The sequence below is a fragment of the Amphiura filiformis genome, chromosome 2, assembly GCF_039555335.1.
Source record: "Amphiura filiformis chromosome 2, Afil_fr2py, whole genome shotgun sequence".
In the NCBI taxonomy this organism is placed as follows: Eukaryota; Metazoa; Echinodermata; class Ophiuroidea; order Amphilepidida; family Amphiuridae; genus Amphiura; species Amphiura filiformis.
The window spans coordinates 62,251,684-62,263,073 of record NC_092629.1 but is presented as its reverse complement, the minus strand read 5'-3'; the positions used below and the strand labels follow the sequence as shown (position 1 = coordinate 62,263,073).

Here is an 11,390-nt window from a genome sequence, read left to right as displayed (position 1 = left end):
ATAGTAAAAAGAAAGGAATTGGTATCAATTTTGACCATGCAGCCTCTTTGCAAGTTTATATCTTTGGTTAAACATCCTTTGAGTGAGTGAGCGGTAAATAAGAACGTGTTTTACACTCGCATTTTGTCATAATGAAAGTCACGAAAATAATGAATAATGAATAATGAAAAAGTTACCTCACTTGTTTTCAAAAATTATGTGACGGGAAACTCAAAATCGATTGTTCGGGGCCTTATAGTACCAAACCTGTAAAAGCATGTGATTCGCTTGAAAATACACATGCAACATAATTGGTGCCCAACATAAAAAACATGACCATATATCACGACCTCATAATAATCCAAGTCTATTCATTTCATTTGGATGCTCTCATTTTCAGCTACCATATATTTCTATCCCTATTTGAGGTCATATCTTAGAACTGAATGTTATTTAGATCATAGATTTTATTGTTTAGATTCAAATATGCAGATGATGAGAAACATTTTAGCCAGTTTCTTATTTGCGTTTTTTTACGACATTCTCCATGCGAAAGTAAAAATATACCGCTGTGAAAATTACAGTGCTATATAATCAGTTTCACCATGGACATACTTCCATGGTTTCACAATAGGTTTACTCAAGTGCAAGTCAATGCCAAGTACCACATGACAGGCCTTGGCCTTCACCTAGTTTATTCTGCACTGTGCATTTAATATGATCCCTGGATGCAATTAGTAAGAATTTCTACTGGTATATTTGTTTGTAGGAAACCATCATCTCAATTTGTAATGTGCAATTTCCATACAGGTTAACAAATGTCTACTACTATAACATGTTTTGCTGTTGTTGGGGTTTTTTTTTTTTTTTTTGGGGGGCAGGAATCCACAAGCCAATTTGTTAATTGTCCTGTTAATAATATCCACTAAGAATGCTCTAGATATTTTTGCCAGGCCCGTGAATTCACTGGCATTCTCTAATGAGCTATTGCGAACAATGGGAAGGAGTTTCCACCTGGAAATAAGACCTGGACTTTTTGGAATAAAAAGCAGGACATTTTAACAGAACTTCAGCCATTGGGTTTAGTATCCACAAAATAAAAAGCCTTGCGAAAATTTCTTAGTATTCAGTACATAGGTTATCCTGCTATACAGCAACCTACATCTTTGGTGGATGAAGCTTGGAGTTAGGCCTATGTGCCTGCTGGGATCAAAATAATTGGCACTATGCCTGGATGCACAAAAGATTGCCCAAAAGGTCAATAAATCATAATAATGACAAGCAGCAACAACAACACATTTACAACTAACAATATTTATATTAGAAATTTGATTTTAACCCATTACTGGTAATATATTAAAAATAGTGAAAAACAAAAGATTTTATCTGCAGTCTCAAACATTTTGCAACTGTGCTACACATTGCTTAAATTTGTTTCTCAATTTGTGACTTTTGTTGTAAATTTGCAACTTAATGCTCATCTAGTGGTAGCAGGTCACATATCTATCTAGGGCGATTTCGTTTAAATCTGCCACCAGATGACATATGGAACAATTAGAATGAGTCAATCAACATCTCTTCAACTGGGGATTTATTTTGTGCTTTATGCAGACATCATATTTTCTGGAGGCAGATTTGAACTAATGACCTTTTGTGAAATCAGCCTATTATCATCTCTTATTGATCATACAAATGATTGTATGCTCAATTTATTGAGTCAGGGGTACATCCCACAAAATCATGAGGTCACTATTTGCATGCTTCAACCCATTGTCAAAATACTAGGAAAATAGGCTTCACACAACCTTGGCTTAACAATAGTCTTACTGGGTAATCAATATCTTTTCAAGCGCCTTTCCAGAAGGCCAATGTACCCAAGTTAATAGAGGTATTTGTGCTCAAATATTGAGGGAAAGATCAAACCCACACTTCAAAGAATATGTGGATTCTGAGCTAGGCCCCAACCCAATTAAGGCTCATTGTAATGGGTTTTATTTGCCCCCATGGGCATGATGTTTCCTGGGAGGGGAAAATACTAAAATCTTTTGTTCTAGCCTAGTATTATTTGTCATGCAAACACATAGGGCCTACTCTATAGTTGCCCCATTTCCTTCTAGATCAATAAAACTATCAAAACTGGACAAATATGGCCTGAATTAAGGGATCTCCGCTTTCCTCCTGCTTTAAAAAATACCAGTAGTTGTTTGGTTTATATCAAAAACTTCTTTCACCCAATGGAATTTGGGGAGCTGCACAGAAATCTTGGTGGATGTTACAATCTAAGTGTGGATAGGTCTGCGCCAGGCTCGGCTGCAACTGACCTAGTTGATGCTATCTGATTGTGATTGCGAAATAACAGCGCTAAATTTGAATCCTTCAAGATCTGGAAAAAGGCACTTAGTAAATCCGAAATTTATTACCATTATATCAATTCAATCGATAATTTAGTAGCCATGCAGGGTTGCCAAACTTGCAATTTGGTAGCCTAATTGGGTGACTTTTGAAGGTTTCCCTGTGACAATTTCCTGTCTCATAGAAACCTTTGATTAAAAAAATGGAAAACTTTTCAACACTGACTAGTTCAGTTGTTTCCTATCCCATAAAAACCAATGGTGAAGAGAAAAATTGGGCGATTTTTTTATTATTTGACTCGCGAGTTGGGGTGAAATTTGTCAGCAACCCTGTCAGACATGCAGCCTACGGGGTTATGGAATCTGGGTCAACTGAGGAAATCAATCAAGACCTGCATAGTATTATCACACATGTATGCATGTACATTGTAGGTCTACATCATTCAAGCCTAACACCCAGCCTGGCAGAACGACATAATTAATTGCCCAGACAGCATAGATTTGCCAAGTCACACCCAGTCACAGACCCTATAGTTTTGAAGAATTTAAGAGGGGAGGGGACTGAAAGGAGGGGTAGAGATAGTTATATAGCGAACCTGCATGCAGCCCTCGAATTAAGGATATGCAGGGGCACGGCAACTTTTTTAGGGCCAGTTGAAAATTGCCTCGGATTTTCACTGAAAAGGCAAGGCAGCACTGCAGTTTGTAATATTTCAAGAGGGCATCATGGCAACTGTTGAAAATTTGAGAAGGGCACCATGGCAAAATTCTCAAAAGTGAAGAAAACACACACAAACATAGATAGATGATTTTATAATGAAGGGGCAGGGCTGGGGCACCGACAGCAACTTCATTAGAGGGCAAGGCAAGTGACTGCCTTGGGTAAAGGACATATTTTGAGGGCATTACGGCAGTGGGGATGGGCACCCACGGCAAAATGCCATGGGTGCTGTGGGTTAATTCAAGGGCTGCCTCCATGTACGCAATGTTATCTCATTAAACATGCAACATTATATCTGATGATAGCCACTGCATATTATGGCTGTTGCGGTGTTGGCACCACACCATGTCTGTAGTACCACCAGGCCCACTTACCGATTTTGATATGATTACCATTGTGGTTAATCATAATTTTTATGCGTATATGACAATTCAGCTAAATTATGCAATTCATCAAAATTCTGAGATGAATACTTTATAATTACCAGCATTATGGAGAGGTTGGCAGCCCCTTTTTTTCTTGACTTGTGCAGTTATAGGGGAGGAAGTTCAATTGGACCGACATAATCGACAGAATGCAAATACTTATAATAATTTCATAAGGGCCTAAAATCTAAATAGGGGAAACTTAGCCTTTTCATATTGTGAAAATGTCCACTCAGTGCCTCGTTTTTGTCTTGGTTTGCGAGAATCAAAATCCATCATAGTCGCTATGCTTACTGTATGATACAATGAGAGGAGTTTATTCTCGCAACCAAATCATAACAAGAATCGATTCTTGTTGAAATCTAGGCCCTGCCACTTTGCGGCAATTCTGCAAAAAATGACCCCAAATAAAATAAAATTCACTTTTCCACCCCAATGCTCCCCGAAAATATTTGGGGTAGCCATTGGGAATATTGCGGGGCCAATCATATCAGCTGACCTCATAGCCTCATAGATTTGTGTTCGTATAGCAGTTTGCTCCACATTTTGAAGTAACTGCTACCCAATTTTGCATTTGTATAGCACTTTTTATAGTGCTTTAGTATATGGAAGTATCCTGATTTAATAGCCAAAAACTGCTACGTAAATTTTTTAACGAATTCGAACCCTGCTGGTGTTGCATGTCCACTTCTAGCTGACCATGAAGCAACTAGCTTAATGAGCTCACCAACTAAAATGTTTCCTGCATTTTCTAAATCTGGGAAATGAGTCAAATTGTGGGGTCAGTGTATATGTAAAAGAACATATTGAGCGAAATTGCCAATTACCTTCAACCAAAAGCCATGTACCCCAACAAGTAGGCAAGCAAATGAGTATCTCAACATATTGTGAAATACTAACTGCTTTCTTCTCAATATTGCATATGGTAACAAACAAGATCACTACATGAAACTTTCACCATTGTATGCAAACTTACAAAGTTCATAAAATACAATATACATAACCATATTTCAGTTACCTTCTAAAAGTGTTTGTTTTGAGATAAGACATTGTGGCCTGACAAAGAAGAATATTGCAAAATGCCACTTATGGCCTTGAAGTTCAAATCCATTTGGGTTTTTGGGTCATATTATCTGTGTCGGCAGTGTTGCAGCATAGATAAGTTTTTTATTTTCTATAACTATGCAGCACTATGTGACTATGCAGCTTATTCCAGACTCAAACTAATGAAGATAAAATATCACACATGATTCATGAAGTAATTAAAGGTAGAGAATAATGTCATGCAAAAGAAGTCGTCAAACTCAGAAACCATGCATGAATGATGAAGTACAGATGCAGCAATCGAGATTTCATCAAAAATCCCCACATGAGACAAATTATATTACATATATTTTCTTTTTTTTTTTTTTTTTAAAGTGTGTACATATTATGAAGAGCTCTGTTGCAAAAGCCCTTACATCCATTTCTGGCTGAAATTGAGTTATTGGCATGACATTATAGTACACAGGTAAAAATACACATTTTGGTGGTTGTTTGACGTTCATACCACCTTCCCTTCCGGAGATATCATATATTTCACGTTTGGGAAATCTTGGGGAATTTCCGGAAATCTGAACTTAAAATTAATATTAAATTTTGGGAAAATGATTTTTTGATGTATCGGTATAATAGTAGTCTTGAATATTCTTTTTCTATTAAAACCAAAAGGAACTGTTTTGGGGTGAATGGGGTCACTATGTTTGAAAAAATCATTGTAATTAACAAAAGCTGTAGCTTCGGAAATGCTGCCGGATTTAATTAAAAATTCATAATTGAAAAAGAGATTATCTTAATTTTTTTAATTTAATAAATTCTTTTTGATTTAAAAAAATCATTAGTGAAGTTGCATAAAGTAGTGCAAACAAATGGGCTCAAATTTGATTGCAAAGGTGGTTTCTAGAAAAGGGGTAAAATTATTTTGTTGCAAAAGCCCTTGCATCCACAAAAGGCACAATATAAAAGAAATGATAAAATAATTAGGAAGGCTTGAAAATTGTACCAAACCTATTCTTTTCATTTCTATTCATCAACAATTTATCCAAACCCAAATTGAATCTATTCATCAACAATTTATCCAAACCCAAATTGAATCAAATCGAAAAAGTAATACATACATGCACAATTTTAAAAAGCTGTTTTTCTCAAAAAGTCAATAAGTGGATGTAAGGGCTTTTGTAACAAAGCTCTTCATATATGTACATGTAAGGCCCTTGAAACTTGATTTCCTGTTTCCCGTCACCCAGTTACGTTATGAAATTTTGCGCGCATTTGTGAACCAAAAATCTGAATAGATTCCATTATTTTGGTGAAATTGTACATTCTTTAGAATATTTTTTCTAAATTATAGCCTACATGCTCTTTAAAGTAAAAACAGGCCGTAAAATCATTTCGGAAGCAGGGAATAAACAATTCAGTCTTCCGTGATCACCTAGGTAGATTCAATTCGCTAGCTTTAAGCGTCTTGTTTGCGTACAACTTCCCTTGCACATATTTTACCTACATCTTCATTAATCCACTCTGCATGCTTAAACGCAGTAAAAGATCAGCTTCAAACTTGGTATTGTGATAGTATATGGTGGTTGGTGGCCTGATGAAATAATATGCATATCATTGCATTTTATTTGTATTTACAAACCTTTATTATTTACATTGCAACTTACGCCTGGCGGAGGTTACACCCAGCTCGCTACTCCTGACTTTTGTCAGGAGAAAATCTTTGGACGTACGCCTGGCGGAACTTACGCTGACCATCGTTCACACTGCACCTACTCCTGGCAGCACCTACCGCTACTCCTAGCAACTTGCGCCGACCAAGTTCCGTCGGGCGTACGTCCGACAATGTGAACACGACTATAGATACCAGCTGTAGTCCTAGCTTGGATAGTCTAGGGGAAAGTTACCCCATATTTGCAAGACTCTTCAAGGTGAAATAAACCTACTCCGGTTACCATGTGGACATGTTCTGGCCTGATGTCATATCAGGGACAGATGACATGCCAACCTTCCCCTTGAATCAGTCACGTTCTTCCCCTTTTAAAACCACATGGTAAATGCATAAACCATAGATCATAAAAAGAAACTGACCATTGTATAGATACCCAACCAGAATTCATGGCTTGGATGGCCTTGGGGAAAGCTACCCCATATGTGCAAGACTATCCATGCCTTCAACATGTTCAAGGTGAAATAAACCTACTCATGTTACCATGTGGCCATGTTCTGTCCTGACATCAGATCATTTCCAGGGACAGATGTCATTCCAACCTTCTTCCCCTTGAATCAGTCACGTTCTTCCGCTGTAAAACCGCATGTGGTAAAAATAACAGATGCATAGACTGACCATTATATACATGTAGATACCATACCAAAATTCATGGCTTGGATGGCCTTAGGGAAAGCTACCCTATATGTGCAAGACTACCCATGCCTTGAAGGTGAAATAAACCTACTCATGTTACCATCTGACCATGTTCTGTCCTGATGTCAGATCATTTCCAGGGACAGACATGCCAACCTTCCCCTTGAACCATTCACATTACATGTACTGTCCATATCCATGCAGGAATTGCAGAAAATTTTTGACCATTTTGATCAATCAGTGCAACCAGCTGCTGCAAAACAAATCAATGCTTACAGCTAGCTATCACCTTGCCCTCTCCCAGATGTCAAACTATGTTCCTATATGAATGTGTATTTGTTCATCTCCATGATTGCCCACTTGCTAGTTGGCTGCTATTTAGGGGCGCAGCATTAAATTTCCTGGGGGGGGGGGTGGAACAAAAAAAACTTTGCCCACTAGAAAGACAGAAAACAAAACAAAAATCCACTGCCTTTGGAGGTGAAAAAAAAATCCACCAGACCCAAAACTCCAATGCCCCCCACCCCGCCCCAGAGAATCAAATGGTGCATCCCTTACTTGCCTACCTGTCCAGCAAAATGGCTTGTTCGCACATTTCATACAGTAAGTCATGTACTATGAAATCCAGCTTGCTCCAAGCAAGCTTATTCCCTACTCCTTCATTCGAAATGTTTTCTAGCTTGCACCCTTACACCAAATCATACGAAATGACTGCTTTTATCAATCTTATCAATTTTAAAAACATGGGCACATGACCACCCAGTACATCGAGGAGGCTTGGCAGGTTATTGGCAAGAGAAAAATGTTTTACCTCATCAATTCTTATTTAAAATCTGATATTTTGCATTGATGAGACAATCTGAACCAGCACCTTGTCATACTTGCAACCCAACAAAAACACTAGCACTTCCATCCTGACAGTAAACATATGCTGCCATAAAAAACCAGTTCTGACCTGACCTTGTGCATACACATACAACAGATTAAAACTCAAAGGAGATCTGTAATCTCTAACTGGCTGTGTTGCAACATTCTTTCAAGCCCGTCAGTAACAGTCTCACTTGGCGAAGTTTGTAACCCTACGTTGGTATACGATGTATGTTGAAATTTATACAGAGACTTTGGACATTGACCCTATGATGTAAAGCTAAGCAACAGACACTAGAGGTCAACTAACTTAGTCTTTTGGGATGAGAATGTGAAAAAGAAAACGAATATCAACAATTATGCCTCTCTATTTAAAGTTCATGATTTTTGCCTTTTAACAGCAATATTCTTCATTTGTGTACTGTGTTGGTCAAGCTGGGAGATTCATAGCGCCCTCAGCGCTTGTTGATCGAAAGACAGCCTAGAATAATAAAAATTGGCACTCCATTCGTGGTGGTATTTGTTGTGGACCAAATAATAAAGTATCCATAAAACATGTATATATGTCAGGCACTTCGGCAGGGTGATTCTTTGTTGGATTATTTGATCCTATTTGTGACCTCTTCTCATAATTTATTACTTTCTTTTTCTCACAAGTCTAAAAACACAGAGCGCTGTATCATGTATGGGCTGAAACTATGTAAGCTTTTAAAGCTTATCATGTGTGTACACGTTGACGCAAATTCAAGAATGTAGAAAACGTGGAAGTATGACTGTATAATATATCTCCTTAATTTGCCTCCGTATTTTGCAAACTAAAACAAGAATACTTATAACTAGGCGGTTACCCGTATTTCGCGGTTCTCGGCCGTCATGGTTATTGGCTTTTGCAGATCTCAAAATCTTTGACGATGGATGACCTAACTAACGCAAAACTGAGCTTTCTTGGCCAAAGTTACACCCACCTTTGAACTCCATAGGGGCAATATGAAGTTTTTACCATTGTTGACCTATGACCTCTTGACCGTAGGTCTGACGAAAAGGTCACTGTGGAGGCCTATATAAATTTATTTAGATGCCAAGACAAACTGCTATTGTAAAAGTCACCAGTGCTTGCAAAAGTTATGAATGAATGCTGGACAATGGTTTACACTCATCACATGTATGTATATCGCCATGGTCGGGTCACGTAATTTGCTAGACTACTCTGTAGTCCACTTGCCCATTGTGCATACTCTAGATATTGCATTTAAGCTTAAAACTCCGATTTAATTAATTTGTGCACAATTGATAGATTTTTACAACTGATCATCTTGTCAGTCACCGTACTCCCTCGGTTTGTTAGCTTCCCAAGTGGACTACTGACTTTGGATTGCGGTTTACATGCTTAACACGGCTGTCTATGAGCCTCTATGGATGAGATTGTCGGAAATCTGGCCTACTAAAATTGGCCATGATGTAATGCATCTTTAAATGGATCTGGCTTGTGATTGGTCGCCCAGATCTCGTTTTTGTTTAAATCCTCCCGACATGTACCATTACCATTAACTATACATGGTACACAATTATCTATGGAATGCGGCGCTTTTGTGCTGGCGTGAAAGTTGGTGGATGAACGTATTGTACCACCATGCTTAGTCTTGTGGTTAGATTTGATTGATAAACAAGTATGATTGACAGTGTGCTTTAGAGAAGTCCCGGGGTAAAAATGAAAGTCCATAGTCGATTTTGAACTCGGATAATAAACTGGCAGATTCTAAAATTAGATTTGTTCAGTATTGAAGTGCTTATATAATGACATTATGATGTTGCATGCAATAATATAAGCCTACGTATACTTTACTTTTACTGTCACTAATATAATTATATAAACTTTTTCATAACAATTTTATACTAGTATTTTGATGTAATAAATATCAGTATAATTTCGAGTTCAACTGAATGCTTTCATCATGATTAATAACATGTTTTATTTATCAAAAATCGACTATGGCATAGTCTAGTAATTTGCACGCTTGTCGTGGGTCGACCTGGGCGTTTGCGGGCCGAATGCGGCAACACCCAAAATTTACGGTCGACCTGGGAGATACCGATTTACGACAACTTCGGTTGTCTAGCCGGCGGCGATAATTATTTTGGGTCGACCTGGGATTTTTTCTTCCCAGCTTGACCCAAAACGCCCTAGTATACATGCATACAGACAGACAAAAAATAAATCTTACCTTGCTCTTGTCTTCACAAGTTCTATCGTCTGTGGGTGACATTTGGCATCAACATAGAATTTATTCCTCTTGGTTTGTCTACAAAACAGATCAAAGAAAATACATTTGAATTTTGTAATGAGATAAGTAAATTAAACAAGCGTTGGTCACATTTTCTTTACATGGATAATGGGAAAGCTGAAACTTTTATGGGGTGAATCCAGTTTTAGCTGATTCAGGGATAAATAACACACATGTCGTGACACATCTTTGAGAATAATGAGAGACTAGCACCTAACAATACCACCCTCCCATGAATAATTCATGCCTCCAAAATAGCCACGCTAGGAACCCAAACAGCCAACAGGCTACAATGTATATAAATATCCGAAATTGGAAGTCTTGATTTAGTAATGAACAACTTTGTGATTGACCTTACCTTGCACACATAGCCATAGCCTCGGCCGCTGCAGTAGCCTCATCCAGTAATGACGCATTGGCATATTCTAGTCCTGTGAGATCAGACACCATGGTCTGGAAGTTAAGAAGACTCTCTAACCTTCCTTGTGCTACCTCTGGCTGGTATGGTGTGTATGCTGTGGTCCTGTATAAATATGCAAGAAATACATATAATCTACTCAGTTTTATGTTTTACCATACTGGGGAATATCCCCTGGTGTGACCCTTTGTCACCTGACCCAGGGACAGACTTTTTAGGTTTCAGTTTTCTGAATATACTGGCCCGGCAATAATTTACTGGGCCACCTTTTTCAATTATTATTATGTTCTACTGCAAAAAGTGCAAAATAAAGTTTTAAAGCATGTTGAAATTATTTGTGTGCTAACATTTATTCTGTGTCAACTTGTCAAGCAAGCCTTAACATTTTTAATTGTTTTGGAGTGTAGTAAGTTCAGCCAGTTACCCTTCCTTATTTTAATTCCAAAGTTCAAAGGTTCAAGTAAATATCATTGATTCATCATCAGATACAGAGCATGAAGGAGCTTGGAAGCAGTACATAGCCCTATGATAGCTATGGATGTGGCACGGTTTTGGGGTACCTTATCAGCGATTTTGGCATAATCGATGGGTGGGTTTTCAGTGAAGACCAATGTGCCCAATGGGGCGCATTTTGACAATATTAAGGGGGTACTACACCCCTCGATATATTGTGTCTATTTTTTTGCATTTTTCTCAAAAACTAATAACACAGTGGTAACAAAAGTTATGTATATTATAAGGAATCCAATTACTACACTGGAATTTCAGTGACCCAAGACAAGGGGTTCGTTATTTATGATAAGAAATAAGGTACCGCTAGGATGTACCTCGTTTCCTATCATATATACTGAACCGCTTGTCTTGAATCACTGAAATTTCAGTGTAGTAACTGGATTCCTTGCCCCAATAATATACATAACTTTTGTTACTGGTATGTTAGTTATTTT

At 37.9% G+C, this 11,390-nt stretch overlaps 1 protein-coding gene across 1 annotated transcript in view; it reads right to left on the bottom strand.

Annotated features, from left to right (window-relative positions):
- LOC140146503 (glycine dehydrogenase (decarboxylating), mitochondrial-like) overlaps positions 1-11,390 on the bottom strand; it is a 58,462-nt gene that overhangs the window by 37,868 nt on the left and 9,204 nt on the right. Inside the window, exons 4-5 of the mRNA XM_072168372.1 lie at positions 10,384-10,548; positions 9,966-10,043 (exon numbers count right to left, since the gene is read on the bottom strand). Coding sequence (XP_072024473.1) covers positions 9,966-10,043; positions 10,384-10,548 — 243 coding nt within the window. The remainder of the gene's footprint in view (positions 1-9,965; positions 10,044-10,383; positions 10,549-11,390) is intronic.